The sequence below is a fragment of the Sturnira hondurensis genome, unplaced genomic scaffold (genome assembly GCF_014824575.4).
Source record: "Sturnira hondurensis isolate 20B ecotype Veracruz unplaced genomic scaffold, ASM1482457v3 Scaffold0004152, whole genome shotgun sequence".
NCBI classification, from domain to species: Eukaryota; Metazoa; Chordata; class Mammalia; order Chiroptera; family Phyllostomidae; genus Sturnira; species Sturnira hondurensis.
In genome coordinates, this window is record NW_028076783.1 from 5,871,994 (window position 1) to 5,899,542 (window position 27,549).

At 52.4% G+C, this 27,549-nt stretch overlaps 1 protein-coding gene across 4 annotated transcripts in view; it reads left to right on the forward strand.

The window, feature by feature from the left end:
- The first annotated feature begins 8,154 nt into the window (after positions 1-8,154).
- Positions 8,155-27,549, forward strand: part of ANXA6 (annexin A6) — a 50,452-nt gene continuing 31,057 nt past the window's right edge. For 2 of the 4 annotated variants that reach the window (XM_037044864.1, XM_037044867.1), the window contains exons 1-5: positions 8,155-8,263; positions 21,242-21,285; positions 25,961-26,051; positions 26,693-26,787; positions 27,333-27,446. In XM_037044864.1, the coding sequence (XP_036900759.1) occupies positions 21,268-21,285; positions 25,961-26,051; positions 26,693-26,787; positions 27,333-27,446 (318 nt within the window). In that variant the 5' untranslated portion in view covers positions 8,155-8,263; positions 21,242-21,267. Of the gene's footprint in view, positions 8,264-9,536; positions 9,542-17,303; positions 17,307-19,200; positions 19,262-21,236; positions 21,286-25,960; positions 26,052-26,692; positions 26,788-27,332; positions 27,447-27,549 lie in introns of those variants that run through there. The other 2 variants (XM_037044866.1, XM_037044865.1) reach the window with 2 other exon arrangements.

The window sequence follows — 27,549 nt, forward strand, 5'->3', positions numbered from 1 at the left end:
AGTTCTGAGGTAGAGGCTTCTATACTAACTAGGTATTATGACTAAGAAAACAATCTCTGGGGGGGAAACAGAGTAATACTTACTCAGCTAGGATGTGGTGGAAGCAGGCCCCAGGGCTTTCTCTGCTCATTTGCTTTTTAATTTAAAGATCCTGCTATAAAGCTCTGTACTGAGCAGTTGGTTTTCTAATTGCAGCGACTCACAGGCCTGCCCTTTTCACAGTGACCACAGTCTTTCTACGACTTACTCTGCAGGGGTCAAGGTCATGTCTTGGCTTGACTTTGTTGTGGGGTGATGAGCTGCCTGGAAGGTCTGCTGTATATTCTCATGTCCAAGAAGTGACGCGTTCTCAAGACCCAGATGTGCTGGGTAAATACCCAGATGTGCTGGGTATTTGCTAAAAGAAGTATTTGCTTCTGGGATCCAAGAGACAGCAGGGAGTCAGGAATCCTGAGGTCCAGTCTGAGTCCAGGCACCAAACGGCTGTGACACAGGCTACATCCAGGACACAGGCTACGCCCAGGGCCTCCCTGGATCCCAGTGAGTTCCCACCAGCCAGCAAGGCCACCTGTTGCAGACGGGACTACAGTGTCTGCTCTGCCTGCCTCCACTGTGAAGGAATAATGGATGCAAACGTGTTTTGTGACTTATGAAATATACAGAATGATGCTAAGGTGCAATGGTGTCTCTTATACCTTGTAAGGGAGAGTTCCCCTCGATGGAGAGCAATTTAGCAAGTTTTTATCAGTAGCCTCAAAAGANAACAGCTGTGACACAGGCTACATCCAGGACACAGGCTACGCCCAGGGCCTCCCTGGATCCCAGTGAGTTCCCGCCAGCCAGCAAGGCCACCTGTTGCAGACGGGACTACAGTGTCTGCTCTGCCTGCCTCCACTGTGAAGGAATAATGGATGCAAACGTGTTTTGTGACTTATGAAATATACAGAATGATGCTAAGGTGCAATGGTGTCTCTTATACCTTGTAAGGGAGAGTTCCCCTCGATGGAGAGCAATTTAGCAAGTTTTTATCAGTAGCCTCAAAAGATATTTGTCACTACTTCAAGCTTTAGAAAACTATCTCAAAGCCATGTTGGAAAAATCAGAGTCAACTTGAATATTTAATAATAGGCAATTAGACTAATTATGCTACTAATCATACAATGGAATTTAATAGTTATTTTAAAATGTTTAAGAACATTTAATCACATAAAAAGATGTTCACAATAAATTAAAGTTTATAAAAGATAAATTAATGTTTGCAATAAGTTTCAATGTTCTGCAAAGAAAAGTATAAGCTTATAGCATGCAATATTCCATAAACGTCAGTATATTATTGCTAATGTGTAATAATAGAATGCTGTGTTAATGTAGGCTATCTCTGGATTGCAGGGTTATGGCTTTAATTTTTTTGATCTTACAATTATCTAGAATGGCTACTCATTATTTTCACAGTAATAAAACAAACAATAAAAGCCATGAGAAAAGTGGTTCTGTGGTTTTTCAGCCTTTTATGTGTACACTGCTTCCCCGTGTCTCCACCCTCTCGGGGACCTGCCTACCCCAAACTAAGTGTCCACACGTTGCTGAGACCCCATAGCAGAAAATAATCTGCCTCATACCAAGTGGTTAGACTCCTGTGTTCACTCCCATGGAGAAGAGAAATCCTCAGCTCTTACAGAGGAATGCCAAGTACTAAGACAGGCCTTAAGGGGACTTTTGGAGGAAGGGGGCTTCCTGTTGTTCACGAAAACAGTAGTGCCTGAGGCTCCTTCCTCTAGAGAACTTACCAAAGTGAGACCCATTTCTGGAATGCCCAGCACCGGGGCACCCTCTTGGGGTAGAGGCCCGCAGAACTGAAACATGCCAGCAGGTGGCAGTATCTGACTTCCTCAAATCAGAGTAAGTGAAGCCCAGAGGGGGTGCAGTGAGAAAGTCCAGAATCCCAGCCCCTTGTTCTGGCCCACATCACACTGCCTCTCTTACAAACAGTTTTGGAAGGGTTGTGCTATAGAGGAAGGGGTTTGGGATGGGGCCAGAAAGATGAAGTCATCTTAGTGTGTTTCTTCTATCCCATGCTTGCCTGCTTCTACGGGCTAGCATGTCCACATAACATAGGCTTACTTACTATTTTTATGACTCCCTGAATGTTTAGACTGTTTCTTTTTTGTGGTTAGAAACACCCTGCTGGGCCTCAAATCTTTCTCTGCATTTCAAACTATTTTCTTAGGACTGGTTCCCAGAAGTGAGGTGACCGACTCAAAGAGAATGAGCATCACGTTAGCCTTTTCCTGCTGCCTGGGAGTAAGACTCCCAGCCAAGGGGACCCAGCTCTCCCTCCCGCCTCACACACGGGAGCTCCTTTGGGCAAAGGCCAGGATTTCTCTGAACGTCAGTGAACTGCACCGTAAGTTAAGCATGTGGACACCACCCCTGCCCTCACTGCCCTGGGTTTCCTTCCACATTACAGCCAGCTCTTCCCAGCCACCCTCGTGAAACCCTTTTCTTCTCCCTGACTCAGTGTGGCCTGTCTCTCGGTTCTCTTCTCCTTGGATGACCTTGTCTCCCTCTCGGGCCTTGAGCAGCACTCGTATGCCTGGGATCCCCAACCCCTGTCTCCAGCACTGGCCTCTTTTCCGAACTCCAGATTTGTCTGCCAACCACCTCTGCGACGTCTCCTCCTGGACGTGGGATAGGAATCATCACGAACTGTCCAAAACTGCCCTCCTGACCTTTCCCCACTTCCACCCCCAAAAGGGCTCCTCCTGAAATTCTGCTCATCTCAGGTCACCATAACCCCATCATTTCAGTGGCTCAGGCCAGATCCCTGAAGTCATTCTGGACTCCTCTTTTTTTCTCCCCTCATTGCCAGTCCCTCAGGAAATCACGGCAACCCCACCTCCAAATACAGCCAGTCTCTGAGCGTGTCTCACCACCTCCATCACTGATTCCACTCTGGCCTGGCCGCCAGCACCTGTTGCCCAGGTTACCGCAAAAGCCACCTAACGGATCTGCTTCCCGCTTGCCCCTCAGTGGTGATTCAGATTTCTTAGCACAGGGGTCTGAGTGACTCTTTAAGACATGTGTCACCTCCAGAGTATACAGAGAACTCCTACATCTCAACAACAAAAAGACAACACAATTTAAAAATGGGCAAAGATTTGAGTAGACATTTCATCAAAGATATACAAATGGTCCACAAGGAGTCGAAAAGATGTTCAACATCATTAGTCACTGGAGTAAGGCAACTCAAAAACCACAATGCGGTCCTGGCTGGTGTGGCTCAGTGGATTGAGCACCGGCCTGTGAACCAAGGGTCGCCAGTTCACTTCCCAAGTCAGAGCACATGCCTGGGTTGTGGGCCAGGTCCCTGGCACAGGGCACAAGAGAGGCACACTGATATTTTTCTCTCTTTTTCCCTTCCTTCACCTTGTCTAAAAATAACTAAATAAATTTTTCAAAAAACATTTTTAAAAAGTACACACAATGTAATACCATTTCCCACCAATTAAAACAACATTAAAAACTAAAAATATCAAGTGTTGGTAAGGATACAGAGAAGCCTTGTATGTTGCTGGTGGGAATACAAAGTGGTGGGTGCAGCCGGCGTTTGGTCCCAGTGGCCACACAGGCGGAGGCTGAGCACGCCCCTCCCCTAGAACACATGGACTGCACACCTACATTCAGAGCCATTCTTCCCGGGAGACAGCGGAGGGCCAATTGGACAGCTTCCTCACAACAAGCAAAAGAGAGATCAAGACTGCACAGAGCGGGTTGGGGAAGCATGAGAGCTCTTTGGACTCTGAGGGGGTGCTCCAGGACTGGGGGAAACCACAATAAATAAATTAATTAATTAATTAAAATAAGAGCCCTGGCTGGTGTGGCTCAGTGGATTGAACATTGGCCTGTGAACCAAAATGTCGCTGGTTCCATTCCCAGTCAGGGCACATGCTTGGATAGCTGGCCAGGCCCCCAGTATGGGGCACACGAGAGACAACCACACACTAATGTTTTGCTCCCTCTCTTTCTCACTCCCTTTCACTCTCTCTAAAAATAAAGAAATAAAATCTTTTTAAAAAAAGAAAAATTGTGCATCTGTAGTGGAAAACAGTTCAACAACTCCTCAAAAAGTTAACTATAGAATCGCTATATGAACTAGCAATTCCACTCTTCAGTAAATACACAGAAGAGCTGAAAACTTGTACGCCAACAAGTATTTGTGCACAGACACTTCCAGCAGCACTGTCCACAGTGGCCCATCAGCTGATGAGCAGACAGGCAATGCGTGGCCCATCCACACCATGGAACACGATTCAGCTGTAAAGAGACTAGAGTGTTGGTGAATGCTACAACGCGGATGAACGTCAAAACATTATTGTGATGGTTGATTTTACGTGTCAGCTTGACTGGGCTCAGAAATGTTCAGAGCTCTAGAAAACCAGTATTCGTGTGTATGTCTGCGAGGCTGAGCACATGATTGGTTCAGAGGTTAGTGTTCAATTCATAGACGATGGAAGGCGGCCGCCCTTCTCACCCAATCCACCGCAGGTCTGAACAGAGCAAAAGGCAGAGTGAGGACCACTCAGTCTCTCTCGCTCACTGGGCGGAGATGTCCTTCTTCTCCTGTCCTTAGACCTCGGAGCTCCAGGTTCCGGGCCTTCAGATCCTGACTGAATTAGACCTTCCCCAGCAGGCAGATGGCAGATCGTGGGACTTCTCCACCAGTTCCTATAATAAATCTCCTCTCATATCTACTTCTATAGCACCCCCTTGGGTCTGTTTCTCTGGAGAACTCAAATACAGTTTTGCTAAGTGAAAGAAGACAGACACAAAGGGCCACATATACTCCGATTCCATGTATGCGATACACTCAGAATAGGTGAATCCAGAGGCAGGATTTACAGACTGGGGAAATGCAGACTGGGGGTTGTCAGGGCCTGAGGGGAGGGGGGAAAGGGAGTGACTGCTTAAAGGGGCTTCTTTTAGGGCGATGACAACATTTTGGAACCAGATAGAGGTGGTGGCTGCACAACAATATGAATGTACTAAATGCCACCAAATTGGTCACTGTGAAATGCTTAATTTACATTATGTGGATAAAAAAAAGAGAAACAAAAAAAGTCACACCCCTCCTCAGCACTCTGTAACAGCTCCCCATATGCCTCAGAGTAAAAGTCTTGTTTCAGAACACAGGCCGGGGGGAGGGAGGCAATATTTGGCCCACCCAGGGACACCAAAAATTGTTACAGATCAGAGGCACCGAGGGGAGTCATTCTATTACTACCAAAAGGAACCCCCCCAGGTTCGTTATGTCCACCACAGACAATTACTGTCCTGGTGGAGTCGCCAAAAACTGTTACAGAACAGAGGTCCAAGGGGAGACGATATTTGGCACACCCAGGGACGCCAAAAACTGTTACCGAACCCACACATACACATACAGGGTCAAAGGGGGCCACAATATACTATTACTGAAAGGACCCCTTACTGGGCTCGATTGTCCATGGCCAGATAGGAAAGACACCTCTCAATGCCAGAGATTTGTAAAAAGGAAAGGTAATGCTTATTTAATGCTATACAGACTTAAAGTAGTGACCTAACATCTTCATTAAAATATCAAAGTTCTTTTTGGATACCCACAGACGCCCACAGTGCTTCCGTATCTCCCTGCCCTAATTTGGGGTACCGTAACTCTGAAAAAGAAGCAAACATCTGTGTTTTGGGCCGCTGGCATCATCACCTGTGTCACCATCCAGGCAGAATCCCTAATTAATCCAAAGCCATGTGGCACCTTCTCATGATCTACTGGCAAGAGTTCTTTCACCTTCTTCCAGGCAAAGTCTCTCCTGCTTCCCAGGCCACACAGCCACAGGGAGCACCCCAAAGCCGCATGGTTCTCCTCTACCAAAGCTGCAGGGGTCCCCACTCTGGCCAAAACCACATGGTTCTTCTCAGCAAAGTTGCAGGGAGGGGGGGTCACCACTCTACCAAAGACAAGTGGTGGTTCTCTGCTAAAGCTGCCTGGTGGTTCTCTCCACCCAAGCTGCACATGGCTCTCTCTACCATGGCTGCGGAGTCTGGGTTTAAATCTGTGAGCCAATTCTCCTCTGCAGCCCCATTTCCGACTCCAGGACTCCCATACCCTCCCAGCTTTACAGGGCTGCCATAGTGAGTCTGGGCAGGTGTGGCCCCATGTCCTGGGGCCAGTCTTCTCCAAGCTCTCATGCAGGCGCTGTAACTCGGGGACCTGCCTCCAGTTACATTTTGCGTAAAAGTCACTTCCATCCCCCTGGCTCAAAGAATGGCCACAGCTATTTAACACACCTATGAAACCAGTTAAAGGTAATAGATATGTTAAATGACCATGCCAGAGGTTAGCTGCAAAGCCTTTGCTGTACAAAACAGTTCTCAATGGCCCTGCTCCATTTGTCCTTTCCCGCAATTCACACCTGAGGTGGGGAAGGTGTGAGGACATCTTATATGTCTTTCTAATATTTCCTGGACACCCTGAGTTCTGGGCCCCATTCCAAATCCCTATTTGGGACCCCCCCCCCCCGCCCACATGCTGTTACAGTCTCACAAGAGCCACAAACCCCCACCCTCACCCCCGCAACTGGTCCCTCCTAATCTTAAGGTGATTATTACTTCTTAAAGATTGTATTTATTTAGAGAGAGGGGAAGAGAGGGAGAGAAACATCAGTGTGAAAGAGGAATATCAATACATGCTCTGACCAGGGACTGAACCCCCAACCCAGGCATGTACTCTGACTGGGGATCAAACAGGCAACCTTTCCACTTCGTAGGATTATGCCAACTGAGCCACACCAGCCGGGGCCTCAGGTACTTATTTTAATTTCTTTTTAGTCTCATAGTAGATTCCACTGATCTTTGTGGTGACAAAGTAGCATCGCTCTCACTCGCAAACCGGGTGAGACTGGGCCACCCGCTGTGCTGCATCCCCCCCCCGCCCCCCCCCACTGTATCATTTCCAGATTACAACAGGCTGAACTGCATTGTGACGATGCCCTAACCTGTCTGCCGTGAGAGTAGGAGGTCCATGTGGGCAGGGCAGGGGTCCACCTCCCATTTGCTTACTTCTGTCTCCCAGCTCAGCGTCTGGCATGCAACAGGTGCTCAATGTTTGCTGGGAAATGAAGAGATGAAGGGACTTTCCAACCAGGTCTCCTTGGGGGAGGCTGAGAGGTCTTTGAATGAAACAGTGGCAGATGGAGAACAATCCTTGCAAAACCTTTGGTTTTCTTTCTCTTTCAGATGAGGAACTTGATAATCAGAGCAGTTAAATGTCTTGCCTGGGGAGACTCTGTAGCTGGGTGACAGCCCACAGTTGCCACCTTTCTGTCTTTTTACTGAAGCAGAATTTCTAAGGGGGCAAAGGATGAGAGGTACTACTGACTTCCACCGCAATATCACCTACTCCAGGAAGTCTTCGCAAATCCCCTGGGGATAATTATTCTCAGTGTCCTCTGGATTCTCAGAGTTTATTGTTTCAAAAAAAAATCTATTGTCTTCCCCACAGCCCTGGATTAGAACTGCTCGGAAGGGAGGGGAGGGTCTCTCTGTCTCCCTTTCCTCTGGACCATGCACCACCCAGAGCACGAATAAGCACCTCCCCAGAGTCACCTTGCTCAGTTTCCAATCCTGACTCCATGCCTTACTAGCTATGTGACAAGGGCCAAAGAACAAGCCTCCTCTGGGCTCTTCTCTCCTGGGAAGTGGATAAGTAACTTCACAGATCTGATGCGCAACCGCGGAATGGAATCCGACCAAGCGAATCGGCCTCAATTTTGTCAAGCCTCCATGTTCTGTTTCTCAACAAAGCTTCGGCAAGTAGTAGGAATTTGGGGGAAAGTGTCCAGAACTAGAAGTCGGGAGTCCTGACGTCTATCCCTGAATGACCACATAACCTTGGCCAAATCCTACTCCCCCCTCTAGGTCTCAAGTCCCAGGTTTGAGCTCAGGAGGGTCTCAAGGAGGGGACCCGAGCTGGTGACATTCTAACATTCCCGGAGCAAAGGAAAGTGAGTGGGGAGGAGTTGGAGGAGGGGAGGTGGGGCGGACCCGATTGGCCCCTGCGCGCCACGTGTCCATCCCGGGAGCCGACGGCTGTGCTCACGACCCGCCCTACGCTGCGGTTGCCGCTGCTGCTCCGCTAACGGGCTTCCACCCCGGAGCTCCGCGTCCGTGCGTCCGTCTGCGCGTCCTTCTGCTCGTCCGCCAGTCCGCGACAGGAGGCCTTCGCTTCGTGGTGAGTGGGTTGAGGCCGAAGAGGAGATCTCTCTAGGGGACCTCGGGGCCAGGGGCTGCAAAGACGCGGGGCAGATCAGTAAACGCCCAGTCATCCCAGAACCTTGCCTCCCGCCGGGATACGGGGAGGAGGTGCCCGGGAGCAGGTCGGTGGGGCGCAGGGAACTGGAACCCAAGGGCGCGGTAACCCGAGAGGGTCCAGGCTGGGTGTGTCTGGGGCAGTGCAGTGGAGCAAATAAAGGGCTGCAGGCGAAGAATCGGAGGGGGTGGCGCCCTGTCTGGGGAAAGGGAGGGGATAGAGGGGAAGGGGGACCGGAGACTCTGCCGAGGGTGTGGTCCAGAGGCTGAGGGCTCTCGGGCTAAGGCGGTGGCAACTGCAGGCTCTGCTTTGTTGGGGGGGAGGGCGCTGGAGAGACTTAGAAGGCCGGGGCTGGGGGCAGCTGGGTGGGGATCTAAGGATCAGACTGGTTGGAAGGGTGTGGCTGAGCTCAAAGACCGGAGATGTGGAGTCCGACGAAGTGGCTTGCTTCAGTAGGGGAGGACCCGCTGTCCGCACCTCAAGGCCCCATGGACCCTGCTTGCCCCTAAAGGAGGACCCCAGCTGGTCTCCGACAGGGAGGCAGGGCCCCACCCTTCTCCCTGCCCTCCCCAAGGCCAGTTTAGGCCTTCTCGAAGTCTGGGGGCTTCAGATAACCCCTAGAACACTAGGAAGGTGGTGAAGTTCCTTGAATAGAATCTCAGCTCCAGCAACAACTTGCAGTGTGACCTTGCACCCTATCTTCCGCTCGGAGCCTCAGTTTCCATCTCCAAGTCCTGAGTTGATAGACCCAGCCCCTCTCTGAGGAAACAGTGGCTCTGAAAATTGACCTACTTGTCAGCTGCAAGGAATAATTAATTACAGGTTTAGGAAGTCTTGATTACAGGCTTGTATAGACCCTGACTGGGGAGGGGGCCAGGGGTCCATTGGGAGGATGGTTGCAGCCTTTGCCTCCTCCCGCCTCCTCCTTTTCTCTAAAGACTGGTGGGTCTTCCAGGACTATTCCAAATTTGGACATTTGGCTCCCGGGTTTGTGAAAGCACTTTGGTTTCCCTCACTTCCCCTTCCCCCTCTGCCCAAAGCACACCTTAAATCATGGGCTCCTCTGACCCAGATGGGATATCCTGACCTCTTGGTCCTTCCTCTTCTGGGAGAATGACCTGCCTGGCTTCAGCTCCCACGGACTCTGCCCTTCTGGCCCTCAGGGCCTGCCCCATGCAGAGGGCACTGGCCTGGGAGTCAGTGGAAAGCTGAGTTATATAGTTCCCGGTGCTGGTGGTCCCTGAACAAGCCCCTGCGCTCTCTGGGCCTTAGTTACTACCCATCTGTAGCAGAGTCTGCTTGAGTCAGCTGCCACTTCCAATGCTGGTAGTCTAGGATTTGACTGTTGTAAGATTTAGAATTCTGGGAGTTGGGTGGGGCTGGGTGGCGGGGGTGGTGGAGGCCTCCATTCCCCCTTTGCAGCTGTGACAGTCACTCACCCATCTTCATTTGCCTTCCACCCCTGTTCCCAAGGCGGGTTGCCAGGATACAGAACACAGTTGCAGTTTCTGGCGAGGGCCACAGCTGTTGCTGGGGCAGAACATGTGGCAGGTGTGCAGAGGAGGGGGCTGCCCCTGGGAAGTCGGAGGTCTGACCCCTTGGGGCCGATTTCTGGGACAGGGTTGGGGAGCTCTGCGGAGATGGGTGGCTGCCAGAGTCTGGGAGCTCTGCACTGCGGCATCCAGAGGGGCCCTGGGCCAGCAGCCCCAGCCCCAGCCACCAGCCAGCTGGGTGCCCTGGGCACACCTGCCTCCAGGCCTTAGTTCCTTTTTCTCTAGGGGGTTGAGAGATGTGCCTGGGGCACCCAGATGGTAGGATAGGTCGGGGCTGAGTAGCTCTTCTCATTGTATCATTCTAGGATTTTCTGGGGAGGCCCAGTAGCGACACCTGCCTCACCCCACCCAGCCTCTCCAAGGTACTTCCTGGGTGGGGACAAAGCACAGGATGTGGTCTTTACCCAGATTTCTGAGTGTGCATGTCCTCCGTCCCCCCCCCCCCCACCGCCCCCATGGAGGAGAGGAAGTCTGCCTGTGTGGTAGGGGTGCCTTTATGCTTACAGAGGTCTTGGCTTGCAGTCAGCCACATTCCATTGCCTTTCTTCCCGAGCTTGAGAGGCCCCCACGGGGACTGGTTAAGGAGGAGTGACTGTCCTTGGGTTCTCCGACCTGCAAAGTGAGGTTGAGTCTGACATCCGCCCTCCTGAGATTTTGGAGTGGCAGGTGTGAAAGAGCCTTGTAACCTGCAGAGTGCGGCGCACGGAGGGGCGAGTGCTGCCTGCGCGGTTCCAGAGGAGTGTGGCGCTGTAGCGGGGCCATGACCTGAGCCTCAGGTTCCTCATCTGTGAAATGAGTGTCCTGGTGCTCCTCAAATAGTAATAAAATAGTAACGTCTATTATTTATCAAACCCTTCCGTCTTGGCAGGCCCTGGCTGAGCCTGTGATACATGAGATGCTGTCACCGTGTCCATTTTGTAGTTGTGGAAACTCAGCCTTGGAAAGTTTAGGGAAGAAATGATACACTCACTGAATGTGGCCAGAGTGCCAGGGCCTCTTCTAAGCTTTAAGCATGTCCTAATTCTTTTCGTCCTCACCACAGCGTTTTTGTCTCCCATCTTACCTGTGGTGCTAAATACTTGCCTGAGGCGGCTGCATAGGAGGTCAAGCCTCAGTCCCCGGCCTTGCGGCTCCAGCCTCAGTGCTGTGGGACACTGCACTTTGCTGTATCGAGAAAGCGACTTGAGCTGGGATCCTGACCCAGGGGCTGTCCAGTTCCAACCAGGGAGCTGGGGCCTTGTCCAGCCCTCGGATCAATGCTTCTGGGTCAGGACAGAGAAAGCTCCTGCTCTCTAAGAAACCTGAGTGCACGAGCTGGGTGGGCCCACGCACAGGGCCAGGAATGCCATTTACCCAGGAGGCCCCTGGAGGGCCAGGGGCTGGTCCTGGGTGTCTTCTCTGGTTGGGCTGGGGAGGAGCCATCAGGAAAGAGGAAGGGGAGGACCTAGATGTTTAGGCCTCTGACATGGGGTGTACATACCCCCGGAGGCACTTGTCAACTGTAAGAAACAGCCAAACCTGTAAGAATTTTTGTGAGTTTAGTTGAGTCCAACTGACGACAATTGCCAGGAAGCAAAATCTTAAATGGATTTAGAAAATGCTCCAGAGAATGGCAGTTTCACCAGTTGGTTTATAGATCAGAGTCGTGGGAAGATGTGAAGTGGTCCATGAAATGCCCTGGTGCTAGGCAGGAGAAAGCCAAGAGGCGAAATCTCTGGGGTTGGAGAAGAAGTAAAAGGAACAGACACAACTTCTTTCACATTTGTGGATTTGGGATAGTTAACAGTCAGTAATTAACAATAATAATGAGAGGGCTTGTGGTCCCCGCCCTGGTGTGGTGGCTGTTCCAGAGAAGGGTCCAGAAGAAGGACCTCACCTTGACATTCCAAAGGTTTATTATCTCAGATGCAGAAAGACACCAGACAGGATCAGTCAAGGTTGAGATTGCCCTTTGTTAGGGAAGATTCTAGCTCAGACTAGACTGCCCCCTCTGACTGGCCTTTAGTTAGAAAGTTTTCACTTCAGGCCCTCCTGTGGGGTTATTTTTGGTCTGGGGTTTGTAAGTCTCACCACACAGGCCTCCCCTGAGGTCGTCAGGTTTCGTGTGCAGCGGGTGCAGCCCCGTCCATCCACACACTAAAGGTGACTTTCTGTAGGCAGAAAGGTGCAGGAAAAACTTTCAGACTTATTATACGCGCTTTTCATCTCATGCTTAAGAAGTGTATTTTTATCATGATAAATGCACAATTATTTTTTTTCTTACTGGTGGTGTGTAGAGTCAAAAACCACGCGTTACTGCACCAGACGGCCAGCCTCGGGGCAGTGGTGGGGAGACTCCTCTGTCTCACTTTGTAGTCTGCCCCCGATGCTGCCAATGGGCATGCAAGAGGCGCTCAATAACTACTTTTTGAAAACTGAGCTCCTACTTAATTACTCATTTTCTTTCTTTCTTTTTTTAATATTTCATTTATTTTTTAGAGAGAGGGGAAGGGAAGAAGAAAGAGTGGAAGAGAAACATCAATGTGTGGTTGCCTCTCCTGTGTCCCCACTGGGGACCTGGCCTGCAACCCAGGCATGTGCCCTGACTGGGGACTGAACCGGCCACTCCCTGCTTCACTGGCCCGTGCTCAATCCACAGAGCCACACCAGCCAGGACTCATTTTCCTCATGAGTTGGGCAAGTTACTTAATCCTTTGGGTTATTTCCTCTCTTGGTTCTATAACAAGGAATGAAACCACCAGGCTGGTTGGTTTATTTTATTCTCTTGAGGGGGAACAGAGTTTGCCACCCCCAATTATGCCCTTTTTGGGGGGAGAGATATGGATTATTTTAAGCTGGTTGTGTTTTAGAAACACATGACTCAAGAAGAGCCTTTTACCTGCTCCTTCCTTGTCTAAAAGAATTCAAATAGAAAAGCCTGGCCCAGGAAGGGGGATCGTCTTCGCACATTCACCTTGGCAAACCCACCCGAGCATAATATGAGCCCAGGGTGGCAGACAGAGAAACAGAGGCCAGCAGGTTAGCTGCCCCCCTTGGGCCCCTGCAGGGTCCCCTTGTTTCCCAGGTGGCCCAGATGCTCCCTCCTTCTCGTCTGCCTGTACCTTGCCTGCCTCCTCTTGAAGTCCAAGCCACTTCCCCCTTTCTCCTTCATGCAGGATGGTTTATAAGCATCAACTAGAGATTTGTCATTGAGTCCCATATTCTTGTGGAACCCTTACATGTACATACGTGGTGAGCTGGTTATTCTCTTGTTAAGCTGTCTCATGATTTTATTAACCCAGCTGGAAGAATTTAGGTCTAGTAAAAGGAGAATTATTATTCCTTCCTTACACCATAATTTTTCAAGGGGGGCACTAAAGACAGCATTAAAGCTACCCAGTGCATTTCATCCAACAATCGCGACGAGCCACAGGCTATGGTGCGGGGACAGTAAAGACGCATGTACGGTACTTTGCAAGGAGAAGAATCGTGACTCACACAGACCTAAAAATGACCATGTGCTAAAGATTTTATTTTGTGCATTAATTGATGACTGGACCTGGCGAATGTTATATCCAGCTCCAAAGAGAATCAGTAGACACATTGTTTATATTGAAAGGAGTGTACAAATGGAGGCAAGCTGGGTTTCCCATCAGAGGGGGAGAGAAACTGATTGGGTTCTCCCAGATGGGGCCGGAGGAGCGTGGCTCCAAGAACTATTTTGTACTGCCATTAGGTATGCAAACATTACCGAGCTCAGAATAGCTCAAAAACAGAGACTGAAGTCAGGCTGAAACACAAGTGCCTCCCACAGCACGGGGAGGCAGGCAGCCTCCGCCCACCAGAGCAGGGCCAAGGCCAAGGCTGCAGGGGCGGCCAAGGCCAGCTTAGTGCGGGTGGTCTCGGAGCACGGTGGGGTTTCAGCGGCTGGAGAAATCCCTCCTGGATCCCTAGAAGAGCTGGCAGAACCATTTAGGAGAGTGGGTAAAAGTGACCAAAGTGTAGAGCTGCTGAGTCAGAATCTCGGGAGTTGACCTCACGCACACATTGGTTAGTTTGAAAAACTCCCCAACAGTTACCTGTGACGTCAGAACGAAAAGGCACCGGTGTTGATGCTGGAAGGCTGGGTGGGAAACGCTGGCAGGGGGGATTCCTGGTTTGGCGGGACACGGCAAAATAATCAGGGAGGGTGCCAGGGGCCTTGCATGTGGAGCTATAGGGCGCCCTGTAGGGAGGGCAGGGACACAGCTCAAGTTCGAGTCCCCTCCTGGGGCACAGGAGTTGGGTGATACTTTTTGCACAATCTTCTAAATTACTTCTTGATTTTTCTCACATTGCCCTCCCCACACACCTGGTTTCACACCCTTACACTCAACATGTCCTCCCTCCCTAAAAGTGCACTCTGTGCCCCCAAAACCCACAAGATGCCTTTTAAGGACAGAAATGCCTTTTCTGGTGCTGCCGTTTCTGTTCTAACATCTCCTTTCTCTCTTCCTCCACCTGCTTAATTACACTGAGCTGACACTCTTGACCGTGAACTTCCATCAGCCTGGAGTCCTGCTGTGTGTCTTTAATTTTTATAAATATGTAACAAGCGTCCAAAGTGGACCATCCACAGTGAGGACCACCACTCCAATAATGAGGGTCATGGTGACAGAAGCCACCACTCACTACACATTTCATCTGTATCTGCTCATGCCCAGTGTTTCACCACTCTTATTTCCTTGAATTTTTACAAAAATCTTGAGGTGGTCGTTTCAGAGATGAAGAGGCTGAGTCGGAGAAAGGACCTGACTCACTGAAGGTCGTGAATTAAGAATTTGCAGTGTCAGGATTTGAACTCAGGTCGTGGGTGCAAAAGCTGCATTCTTCCTCAGGATGCCACACCCCCCCTCGTTAATGTTTGGGCTCGTCACAGTAAAAGCTGCCACTGATTCTGTTTTGCTCTGTGCCCCGCACTGTGTAAGAGCTTTTCCTTCCGTGTTCATTTATTTCTTGGTATGTGGAAATATCATTTAAATGCATTTTGCAGGTGTGGAAACGGAGATTCAGTTTAGGTAACTTGCTTAAATCACGGTTTGGTCGGGGGAGCCGAGCTGTGGCCCACAGCCACGTCCGACCTTAAAGCGCAGGCCATTCGCACGACTTGGACATGGCCTTCCGCTGTCTACCTGTTGCCAACCAGAACACAAGACCTCAGCTCTTGTCTTCTTGAAGGAAAGATTTCATTTAAGAGACAAAGTGTGATACAGCAGGCAGTAATGTTTTTGCCACAGCAAAGCACACTCAGATGGGACATCTATTAGAGCTGGGCACAGTGAGACAAGGTAGGACTTAGCATAGAAGCAACGGCAGAGCCTGGGTTGGGCTGCCTTAGCTCAGTGGGAGGTCAGAGGACAGGGGGCCCAGAGGGGCGTTCAGGGACTACCCTAGCTCACAGCCTGCTGCCCCACTGCTCCCCTGGCCGCAGTTCTCACCTTGTGGGGAACCTTAGGGAAGTGTGGGAAGGAGAGGAACCTTAGGGAAGTGTGCAAAGGAGAGGGGGCACACTGTGTGCCTGTGGCGCTCGAGGGCAGGGTGGAGGCTGCGTCCTTTGTCCTGAGTTGTTTTTCTTTTTTAATTCTTAGATAATTTTTTAAAATATATTTTATTGATTATACCATTACAGTTGCTCTATTCCCCCCCTTCATTCCCCTCCACCCTGCACACCCCTTCCCCCACCATTCTCCCCTTTAGTTTATGACCACGTGTCTCAAGTTCTTTAGATTCTATATTTCCCCTACTATTCTCGCCCTCCCCCCTATCTATTTTCTACTTACCCTCTATGCTATTTTCTGTACCTTCTCCCCCCTTCTCCTCCTCCCACTCCCCTGGTGCTAGCCCTCCATGTGTTCTTCATTTCTATGGTTCCGCTCCTGATCTAGCTGTCCTCTTGGTTTGCTTTTGTTTTAGGTGTGACTGTTGATAACTGTGAGTTTGCTGTCCTTTCACTGTTCATATTTTTCATCTTCTTTTTCTTAGGTAAGTCCCTTTAACATTTCATATAATAAGGGCTTGCTGATGATGAACTCCTTTAACTTGACCTTATCTGAGAAGCACTTTATCTGCCCTTCCATTCTCAATGAAAGCTTTGCTGGATAGAGCAATCTTGGATGGAGGTCCTTGCCTTTCATGACTTGGAATACTTCTTTCCAGCCCCTTCTTGCTCGTAAGGTCTCTTTTGAGAAATCAGCTGACAGTCTGATGGGAACTCCTTTGTACGTGACTGTCCCCTTATCTCTTGCTGCTTCTAGGATTCTCTCCTTCATTTTAATCTTGGGTAATGTAATTCTGATGTGCCTTGGTGTGTTCCTCCTTGGGTCCAACTTCTTTGGGATTCTCTGAGCTTCCTGGACTTCCCGGAAGTCTATTTCCTTTGCCAGACTGGGGAAGTTCTCCTTTATTATTTGTTCAAATAAGTTTTCCACTCGTGGCTGTTTTCTTTCCCCCTCCAGGTACCCCTATAATTCAGATGTTGGAACGTTTAAAGATGTCCTGGAGGTTCCTAAACCTCTCCTCATTTTTTTTGAATTCTTGTTTCTTCATTCTTTTCTGGTTGGATGTTTCCTTCTTCCTTCTGGTCCACTCCATTGATTTGAGTCCCAGTTTCCTTTCCATCACTATTGGTTTCCTGTGCATTTCTTTTCACTTCAATTAGTTTAGCCTTCATATGTTCCTCTAATTTGTGACTGTAATCAACCAGTTCTGTGAGCATCCTGATCACCAGTGTTCTGAATTGTGCATCTGAGAGGTTCGCTATTTCTTGGTCACTTAGAGTTATCGGCTCTGGGGCTTTGAGTTCTTCTTGAGCCATATTTTGGACTGTTCGTGCCTGTTACATATGAGGAGCAGAGCCCTAGGTGTTCACCAGGGCGGGGCAACTCAGTCACTGGGTTGTGACTCTGTAAGTGGGGGCGCGGGGTCAAAGGAAAGTAATGGCGGTTCCCTCTGCCGCCTCCCATTGCCGGGGCTGCACGGTCCTTCCCAGTGTGCGCGAATGTGTGACCTCGGTCAGCCTGACCCGCACCCTCACTGGGCCCGAGCTGCTACCCCGGCTGCCTGCGTGCCTGGGTCGGGGGATCTTTCCTGCCTGACCCCGCTCCACTGCTGGCTCCGCCCCTCTTACCGGTCCCGGTTGAGCAGGTCGTTGTTGTCAGACTTCCGTATAGTTCAATTTTCTGTTCTTTGGCAGCGTCTTTGTTTACTAAACCTTTGTTGTATTCAAACTTGGTTGTGGGAGAAGGCACAGTGTTTCCACATGCGCCTCCATCTTGGCAGAAGTCCCCTTTGTCCTGAGTTTTTATTTCTGTCTTGCTGGTGGGAATCTTAGGGAGGTGGGAGGGGAGGGTCTCAATAGAATATTTATCAGCTTTCCAGGTGTGTCCTCTCAGGACGTGGTCTCCACTGATTGGTCGGCACGGGGTCATTAGTCATTGCCGGTTGTCCTGAGACAGCTGTGGCACCGCTTGTCTGGTTTTGCCACTTTTCCAGGCCTGGAGCTGAAACAGAACTGAGGCCGAGATGTTATCTTCATCTCGGGGAGGAAAAGTCAGGGGGTCTGCCAGCGATATGTGCTGGGGAGGAAGGACGGGTCGCCCTGGGGGCAAGGCCCTTGTTTTCTTAGCTGTGCCTGTTGCTGGGTCCCCGGGGCTTTCTGCCCTGGTGACCTTGTGTGCCTGGCCCACCGTCCTTGCCCTGCGCCGTCCATCTGACTGCCTACTCGAACGCAGCTGTCGGTTTGCCCAGCCCCACAGCTGGGCAGCAGTGAGCCACAGGCCCTGCCAGCTCTGGTGGGTTCTCTACCCCAGAATGTTCTTCATAGACTCAGTCCTGAGGTCCCAAAGAGGGAGGGAGGAAACAAGATTGCTTGTAAGCTCAAGCACTGAGGCAGGTGGTGGCCAGAGCAGCCCCAAGCCGCCAGGCTACCTACCCTTGAGTAGGTTTCTGGAATGAGCAGCCAGGAGGAGCTCACTCACACAGCCAGGTCAGGAGAGATTCAGGGTCCTAGGAGGAGAGAGGCCGAGGTCCAGAGGGGCCATACCTGGCAGTTTTGACAAACTGTCTCAAGGAAGGCGATAAAACCTGCATCCTCGGGCAGGGGTGTGCTAGAGAGGAATGCGGTGGCCGGGGCAGGGGGCAGGGGGAGGACCCTCGCAGGACTGATACTCTGAGACATTGCTTTGAAGATCCCTGGGGTTTCCCAAACAGGAAGTGATAGTATCCCCATTTTACAGATGAAGAAACTGAGGTCCAGAGAGAAAACCTGGCTTGTCTGAGGTTACAGACAGATTGGGAACAAGAACTGGTCTCTCCTTGTGGTCTCATCCTACTGTCTCACCAAAGCCAGGGCTCAGGGCCGTGTGGGTGCTCTGTTGGGACGTGGGGCCGGGAGGCAGAGATGTTGGATGTTGTCTGAGTCTCGGCCAGTCGCTCACCCTCCCTCTAGAAATTGAGGGGCTCGGAGTAGTGGGTCGTTAAGGACTTTCTGGGTTTCTAAAACATTGGATATAAAACATTTATTCAGCCAGTTGGCAAGTACAGTCTGGGTTGTTCTGGAAGAATCAGAGCCCCTTGTAAAGCTGGGGTAGACCAGGGCAGAAGGCGCCTCCGTGCTTAGGTCCGGAGTGTCCCTGAGCCCTCCGAGGGGGGGGCTGCTGGAGATGGGCCCCCTTGAACTGCGGTCTGAACATCTGGCTCTGGAAGAGGCTTGCTCTCCGTGGACACACATGACGTGCGGTCACAGGACACACACATAAACAGAGCTGAGAGTATTTTCCCAAAGACTTGGAGGCCCCCCCTCTCTGCGCCGGGGCTCCTAGGAAAGGGGCTCCGGTCCAGATGGGCCTGGGCTGCAGCCAGCAGCTGGAGTTTCCGTCACCAAGGCCAAAAGAAAATGCTTTGAGGCTGGAGTTGCAGGTGACTGGCCTCAGCCCTCCCCCACTGCCTCTGCTGACCTCTGGGCCTCTTCAGCCCCCGTTTCTCTACTGACTGTGAAGCTCCTTCATCCATGCCCCCCAGGCCCCAGGGAAACTCAGCTGCGACAGACCCTGGGGTGGATGGGGGCCCCCCTCTCTTGCATGGGGTGAGGGAGGGGTTTCCATTTCCTGGGGAGAATAGGGTATTTTCCCCAAGGGCCCTGGTTGTCAGGGAAACAGAGTGTGTTTGCAAGCAGATCTCTGTCCTCTGCTCTTCACCGCCAGCCCCGCCTGCTCCTGCAGTGTGGGGGACCCGTGAGCAGGCTGTGGGGACCCACTGTGAGCAAACACGACAAGCTGTCCTCAGCACTTCCCACCATTTACTGAGAACAGATCTTCCTGGCCCCAGTTTGCGCTTGAGATAACCTGGAACTTGGACATGAGTAATATGCCTGAGGTCACATAACTAATAAGTGACAAAATGGACTTGAGTCCAGGTTTGCCTGCGTGACTGTAAGGCCTGCATCCCCCTTTGTCACCCAGTCATCAGGGACGGGACAGAGAGAGCAGGGTTATGGGCTGAGGCCAGCGCCTGCTTTCCCCTAAGGGATTTTTGTTTTGTCTTTGAAGTGCGGTGGGGTGGATGTGCAGAACTGGAAAGCACTGAGCTGACAAGTCTCCTTGGTGTCCACCCTCTCTCCTAGCTCATCTCCCCATAGGCCTTACTGAGTATGTCAGACAGAGTTGTTATTTTTACTTTTAAAAAGCAATATGGTCCTGGTCGGGTGGCTCAGGCGGTTGGAACATTGTCCTGAACACCAAACGGTTGCAGGTTCGATCCCCAGTTGGGGCATATACCTAGGCTGTGGCAAGGTTTGGTCCCTGGTCGGGACCTGTATGGGAAGCAACCGATAGGTGTGTCTCACGTCCATGCTCCTCCCCCAATCTTTCTCCCTCTCGTCCCCTCTCTCTAAAATTAATTAGCGTGTCCTCGGGGGAAGATTTTTTTAAAAAGCCTAATTTCTGTAAAATGGAAAGTGCTGGTCTTCCTGGCTCTCATTTTGAAGGGGTTTCACTTCCATCCTTGCCCTCCTGCTGGGAGAGCTCGGTAGCCTGGCCCCTTCCCCCTCCTTCCCCTTCGCAAACCCGTCACACCCTCTTCTCCACCTCCCTTTAGGTAAGACGCCTTGGTTTCTTTTTTAGTTCCGTTTTCAGTTATGGTTGACGTTCAGTATTATTTGGCATTGGTTTTAGGGTACAGCATGGTGGTTAGACAGCCGTAAATTTTCCAAGTGGCCCCCCCAGCATTTCAAGCACCACCTAGCACTGTACGGCATAGAATATTGTTGGCTCTTATCTTAGTTTCTTTCCCCTTCAGTGCAGAGCCTGTGTCCTGACGTCTCCTTCAGGAAGGTCATGTGTCCTGTATTTTCAGTCACTCTGCTCCATGACCCTTGCATCTGAGAAAATTCCCAAGTCCTTGCAGTGGCCTCAGGCTCGGGTCCCCTGACCCTGCATCCTCCAAGTGTCCCCGCCCCCATTCCCACCCCCCACCCTTGCCACACTGCACCCGGGTGTCCACATGGTCCCTGAGACCCCCGACCACTGTCGCTCTCTCCTAACCAGAGTTTTTATCTTTCCTCCCAAGTTTTTATCACGTGCATCTGTAGCCTGCCCCAGTACAGTGTAAGCTTCAGGAGAGCAGGGCTCGAAACTCTCGTACTTGCTGCTGTGCCCTCCGCACCTAGTGCGGTGCCTCACCAGAGTGGATGCTAAGGAAGTGTTTACCGACTTGCACAGGGATCGTAGCCCTTCAGATACTGCAGCAGGTGACCAGGAGGCCCCGGGGCTGCTCACGCGCGACCTCTGAGCCCTGGGTTCTGGAACTGTGCTTGGTGACTTGGAAAGAGAGCAGCCACGGTGCAGGTGGCAATGGGCTCTGGAATCTGGACTTGGTTGGATTTGGTTGTAAGCTGTGTGACCTTGGGCAAATTATTTAACCTCCCTCAGTAGTCTCCCCACTAAGTTTCCTCCTACTTAAGAAATGGGAGTCTGCTGTCGGGAAGGGTTGCTGTGAGGGTTAAGCGGAAACCATACCTGGGAAGGGGCCGTGCCCGGCCTGGAGGAGCCACACAGTCAGTAGTGACCTCTCTCCTGCTGCGTTCCAAGTCCCTCTCCCATCCTGGTGTGACTGTCTGGACACTGGCTAGTCTAGCCATTGTCCTCTGAAGAACTCAACTGGCCCTGAGCCAGGCTTTTGGTGTCATGTAACCTGAAGGGCTGGAGGCAGCTGGAAGAGCCAGGGGAACAGTTTCCTTTGGGGTGGGGGAGGAGGATGGGTGAGCTAGTTTGGGGGGAAGAATGGAGGGAAGAGAGTGCAAGGGAGCCTTACAGGGTCTCTTTCTGCTCCACAGTGTTGTCTGCTGCAGAACCTAAGACCATGGCCAAGCCAGCACAGGTAAGGAGCCCCTCCCCCCGAGGGCCATGCTCTGCCTTCCCTGGGCCTGGGCTCCCAGAGTCACCAGGCATGCTGCTCGGATCCCTGGTACCTTCAGCTCAAAAGGAGCAGGAGAGGTTCGCAGACTTCGTTGGTCCTGTTACCAGTCACAGCTCTTTCAGACAAGTGACCCATGGCAACACACAACATCCTAAGTAGAAAGGAATGTAGATTAGTGCACATGACTGAGAAGCCCAGGCCTTCAGGTCTGGCTGGATCCAGGGGCCCAAATGGTAGTATCAGATTCTTCCTCTGAGCTGGGATTCTTCTGGGTGGCTTCAGTCTTGGGCCAGTTCCTCCCTGATTTGGTACACTAGTCACCAGCAGCTCCCCGCTTTCTTTCTGCTTCCTGGGCAGCTGGGAGGAAACAGTGTAATTTATTCCCCACGATTCCAGGGAAAGTCAGAGGCTTGGTTCTCATTGGCTGGGCCTGGCTGACTTGGGTCCAGATGGTGGAGTCAGTTACACTGGAACTTGTGGCCCAAGAAAGGCTCCCCAGGAAGGGAAACGGGTACCTGACAGGCAGAAGCACTTGGAGGGTCCCCTCTGCTTCAGAGGTGGAAGTGTTCCCTGTCCCTTGTATTTGGAATTAAGTTCCCCCAGCTTAGGAGACCCCAGTCTTTCATGCCCATGACCACTTTGCTGGGCTGTAGAATTTGAGGTGTGTCAGAGCTTTTGCTCCTGTGTGTGGCCAGGGTTGGGTTGTGCCCCGGGTTGAGCTAGGGGCCATCCCATGCCAGGATTTGCCTGAGAGAGATCCCTGTTTGCGGGCTTTAGAGAAAGAGACGTGGTCACCGCAACAATGGGATCGAAAAGGGAGAACCCAGCTAAGGGACACCTGACTCGGCCCCCTTTGTTCCTCACTTCAGTCACAGAGCTTCTGGCCATGGGCATAACACAGAAGCTGTGTGATCTTGGGTGAGTTCTTTGCCCTCTCTTGGCCTCAGTCTCCATTGCGAGGTGGTCGAGCTCAGTTAAAACTAAACTCTGTCCCTGTCTTCGTGGCCTGGCACCCAACAAACAGTGTCTGAAGAGCACAGTGTAGCATGTGAATGAAACAGGACCAGCGCACTCTAGAGTCCTTGCTGTGGCCGCTCTGTCCAAGTCCGAGGAGTGTACCTTGCCCAAGTGGCCTCTTTCACCAGGAGGAGAGAGAATCAGTGGTTATGCGCAAAGGTCCGAGGCAGAACTTCTGCTGTTCTCCATTTCCCACATGTAGTCGTTCTCTGAGTATTTCCTGAGAGGCATTCGAGTTGAAAGGTTGTAGGTGATCCAAGTGGACAAATTAGGCCCTGGGAGATCAGAGGGGCCAGAACATAGGCTCAGATCTTTGGGCTCCTCCTCCAGTGCTCCCAGACCACTGGACCCGGGGTTTCTTCTTGCCATGGGTCAGGGGCCAGTAGACATCCTGCAAGCAAGAGTCCCCAGGTGGCAGAGCCTCAGAGGTCCAATGGGGTGAGTGAGAGCCCCCCATGCATGGCACCGATGCTCTGGTGGGGCACTGAAGGAGCCATGGGGGCGCACGGGTGGAGGGGATGGGGGCACCCACCTGGGGGAGCTACTCGGAGAGAGCCAGGGGCTGAGATGTCTAGGCAGAGGGGTCGCTGGAACAGAAGGCCCGAAGGGCGAGAGTGCAGTGTGTTCGGGGCAGTGGCGGTGGTTTGGCAAGCTTGGAGCAGGAAGGGTTAGGGAGGGGAGGAGGTTGCAGAAGACATGACAGAGGAGTGACAAAGGTCTTCCACCCTTGGTCTTAGCCAGAGGGCTGAGAAGCCATACGGTTGTGTCTACTACTCCCAGTCATTAGCACCTCAGTTCTGCCTCTGCCGTGCCCCTTCCCAACACACATGTGCACAGGCACAGAACAAGCCACTCCCTCTTTGCTCCGGTCCAGGTCACCCCCAGTGGCTTCTACTGTGATAGTTGTGCCATTGCTGCCCTCCCTCTCTTTCCATTCAGAAGAGGGGAACTTGAGGCCCAAAGATGTGAAGAAATAGTGCGGTGTCCTGGAGGCATGGCTCTTGTGGCTTCATTTGCACAGAGGTGCCTGGGTTTGAACGTGCTGATGGGCACAAGAACACTCTGAGGACAGGGCAAGAGGGGCAAGTGCTGGTGCCTGGAATTCCAAGAGGTTCAGAGATGAGGGCCTGGGTCAGGTCTGAGCAAGGCAGCTCTCTGGCAGAGGGAGTCCTGGCTGGCAGCCTTCTCTCTGGGTGACGTCACTTCTGCTCCCGAGAGGCTTCGGGGCTCCTCCTCCAGCAGCAGCCTGGATGGAGCCCAAGACCTCAGAGCCCCAGGGTTCAGGCTGCTCACCAGCTGGCATCCGGACCTGCTGAATATTTTAAGGTGGAAAGTCCCTTTACCTCTGCCCTGCCCTGCCCTCCCCTGGACCATGGGCACCTGAGGCCAGGAACCCGTCAGCCAGAGGAGAAGTGGGGCTGGCAAACAGGTGGCACCTGGAGATGCAAAATCCACCAGTGTGGTGTGAGAGTGGCCCATGGTGGCACACCTGGGCCTGGACGGTGTGAGGGACTGCCTGTGGCTCTCAGTGTGACAGTGCTCAGGCTCCCTGCACCCCCTTGTCTGGTCACTGCGGTCCTTCAGGGTCCTGGGAGAGCTGATCTGACTGGTCATCCCCCAGAGATTTTAATGTCCTTGTGCAAAGACCCTCGGGGGAGACTAGCCCTGCCGCCCGCCCAGCCTCTCTCTGAGGGGATGTTTCGATGAAGCCTTGTGTCCGTCGTTAGGTGCACCTTCACCCGGATGGCATTGCCTCATCTTTCAGCCATAGCTCCTGCCCCAAACACTGCCTCAGCCACCGAAGTGGGAGGGAGGATGAAGGTGGAGGTTGGGGAGTAGCAGCAGGAGAGGAAGGTCAGCTGGCTGCCGCCCCTGAGACCTCTGCCTTCATTCATGCTGGGGACTCACTACTATCTTCTTCTATCTCTGTTCGCTCCTGGCGTCTGCACTGAGCACGGAAGTGTCTGGGCTTGCTTCCCTGAGTGTTGCTTGCTCCTGCCTCCAGGCCTTTGCCATGCCGTCTTCTCTGTGTGAAGCCCTAGCCCGACCCCTACCCCACCCCTCTTGGGGCCAGCTGTTACTCATCCTTTAGGACACAGCTTAGGTATCAGCTCCAGAAAGTCTTCGTCCTGCTCAGAACACACTCAGTCCTCATCCATTCACACACCCCTCTGTCTAGGAACGAGTGTGCAGGGAGTGTCTCGTGCCCGGTGCCGTGCTGGGCACTAGGAATGCATCAGTGAGCAGGACAGACACTCGTTGAGCGTTCTAGAGGGAGGATCTCTTTTCTGGTTCCAGAACTTGGCATGTGTTCCCCTTTCCTTCTCTGCCCAGGGCAGGATCAGGTTGCAAGGGATTCACTGATGGCGGGAAGAGGACCGTGTCCCTTTCTAGTTACCCGCCCGTCAGAGCTTTAAATAGCAACTCTGCACCCACACATGCATACCTCGGAGGAGCCAGCAACAGAAGACACAAACCAAAGAGCGCCCAAGTGCCCGCCAGGTCCACGTGCCGGCCCTGGGCAATTCGGGAGGTGGTCGGAGGCTCATTTCGGCCTGGGCATCTCTTCCTCCTACAAGGCAGTTTTTGTGGTCTACCTCCTACAAGGCAGTTTTTGAGGCTTCCACAAAGCCTTCCCGGGTTCCCTCCCCCAACTGGGCTTGACCTCTGCTGTTTCCTCATTACTTTGCCTCTGTCTTAGGTATTTACTACAAGCTTTATGTTAATGTGTCTGCATAATGTCTCTCTTCTCCGCTGGGTCTTCCTTCTTCCTGAATCTGTAGCTTGCAATATCACCCCCCACCCCTGCGAGTCAAGTGCCCTGCCCCCGAGCTGTGCATGCTCAGCACCTGGATTCCCAGCATTTGTCTGGTCTGCATTCACTCTCCCGGGCCCTGTAGCTGACCCACCTCTGACTTCCCTGTGAACCGGCCTATTGTGCATTCAGGTTCCCTGTCTGAGATCCTCTGGCCCTGCCGCTCCACCCCAAGCACGCAGCCAGCTTGTCCTCAGATGCCAGTTCACAGCTCAGTTTACTAGTCCCCTGGGGCAGCACCTCGCCTTGGCATTGTCACTGAGGGTGGCTCTGGGCTTCCCGGGCTGAGACCCCTATCCCAGAAGCTGGCAGCTGCCGGATTCCTGGAGCCAGAGAGCAGAGGAGACCAGGCCAGAGAGCTGGGTCCTGCTGACCCCGGCCTTCCTTCTCGGGGCGTGGTCCCTGTGGTCCTGCGATGGAAATTGTCTTAAGTGCTTCTCCAAGTTGCTAAAATAAATCAAAAGTGCCATGAAAATATGAGGGGCTCTTGTAACTCTTGTAGGGGTCATTTCCAGTGCCTGTACTCAGCCTGGCTTTTTCTCTCTCCTGGGCCCTAGGAAGGTGGAGCAGGGCCAGGGGCCTGGCTGAGCCCCCTCGCTTGGGGCAGGTTGTGGCTGGAGGTACCTGCAGACCCATCCCCTCCCTCGCCAGACTCTGTGGTCAACACTCAATTTTAGGGGATTGCGGCTCAGCTTGGACACTGTCCAGGGCCAGGGTTGGGAGTGTGACCTGGGGTTGGGGTGGGGAGCCCTGTTCTGGGCCAGGGTCAGGGTCAGCAGCTCACCCTCTGCTTTTCCCCTACAGGGTGCCAAGTACCGTGGCTCCATTCACGACTTCCCGGACTTCGACGCCAGCCAGGACGCTGAGGCTCTGTACACCGCCATGAAGGGCTTTGGTGGGTGCCAGACACTGGGGGTGGGGTCACAGGAAAGGGGCTGACAGTGTCCCCACATATGGACACATCCCAAAGCCCTTTCAGGGGTGGGAGCAAGATGGTAAGATTCACTCACACGTCTTCTGTCTCCCCCTTTTAATTTTTCAGGATTTTATAATGAAATATTCCAGGCCAATAATAAAAGCTTCACCCACAGACCTGTACCTAACTTGCTTCCTTATATAATTGGAAACTCCCAGCAGGTCCTCCTATTGATAACCCTCTGCGGGTAACCACTACCCGGGATTGGTTCTTACTATTCTCTTATTTTCTCTGCTGAAAGAACCCTGTCCTGGGTGTTAGGGCACCTGAATTTTTTCTAAGCCAGGCTCCTTGTGAGACCTTGGGTGAGTCCTTGCCCCCCACCTGGGCCTCAGTTTCCTTACTTATGTGATAAGGAGCTGAACGGTGGGCCCTCTGAGGTCACATCCTGTGTGCGCTATGACCCCTCTTAGTGGGGGCTTGACCATCCCCACAGGTCCTCCTCTGCAATGCCACCACCTCGTGAGTAGAGGCGAAGGCTGAGGATGGCAGGGAGCAGCCCAGGTGGGCTCCCCGGAGGCAGGTAGGGGTAGGGTGACGGATGCCCTCTCCTCTTCCAGGCAGTGACAAGGAGGCCATACTGGAGTTGATCACCTCCCGGAGCAACAGGCAGAGGCAGGAGGTCTCCCAGAGCTACAAGTCCCTCTATGGCAAGGTAACCATGGCAACCCGGGGTCAGGCGTGTGGGGCTGGGGAATGAGTTCATTCACCTGTGTGTCCCTTCGGGGTCTTTCCTGAGTATTCTGCTCCAGGTCCGCCTCTGGGTTGGCACTTCTGGCCCCTCCTTCTCTCTTCCCTTCAGTCAGGGACCATTCAGCCACGAGCTGTCTAGAGCACCTGCCGTGTGCCGGGCACTGTGCGGGGTGTTGGGGCTCCGTGGGTGAACCAGACCTGGGAGGAGGGAGGTGTCAGCCCCTTGGATGTCCACATAGTGAGAGACACAACAGACAAGTAAATAAGCAATAGTAGGGAAGAGGCAGGACGCTGTGGGCTTCAACTCTGCCCTGCCACCCACTAGCGCTGTGACTCTGGGCAGGTGCCCAGCGATCTCTAAGCCTGCCTCTTCTTCAGGCTGATGATGGCACACACCTCCAAGAGTGACAATTCAATGAGATTCCTTAGCCCAGAGCCTGTACAGAGTATGTGCTCATTAAATGTAATTCTTATTATAATCTCTCTTTTCTCCCCCGGCCCCGTCAGGACCTCATCGCGGACTTGAAGTATGAGCTGACCGGGAAGTTTGAGCGGCTGATTGTGGGTCTGATGAGGCCACTTGCCTACAGTGATGCCAAAGAAATTAAAGACGCTCTCTCCGTAAGAAGCAGGAGTCTGTGTGTGCTGAGGGTGTGGGCGTGGTTAAGGGGAGGTTCTGGCCTCTCCCGCATGTATGCAGTGCGCCCTGCGTCTACCTGTGGAT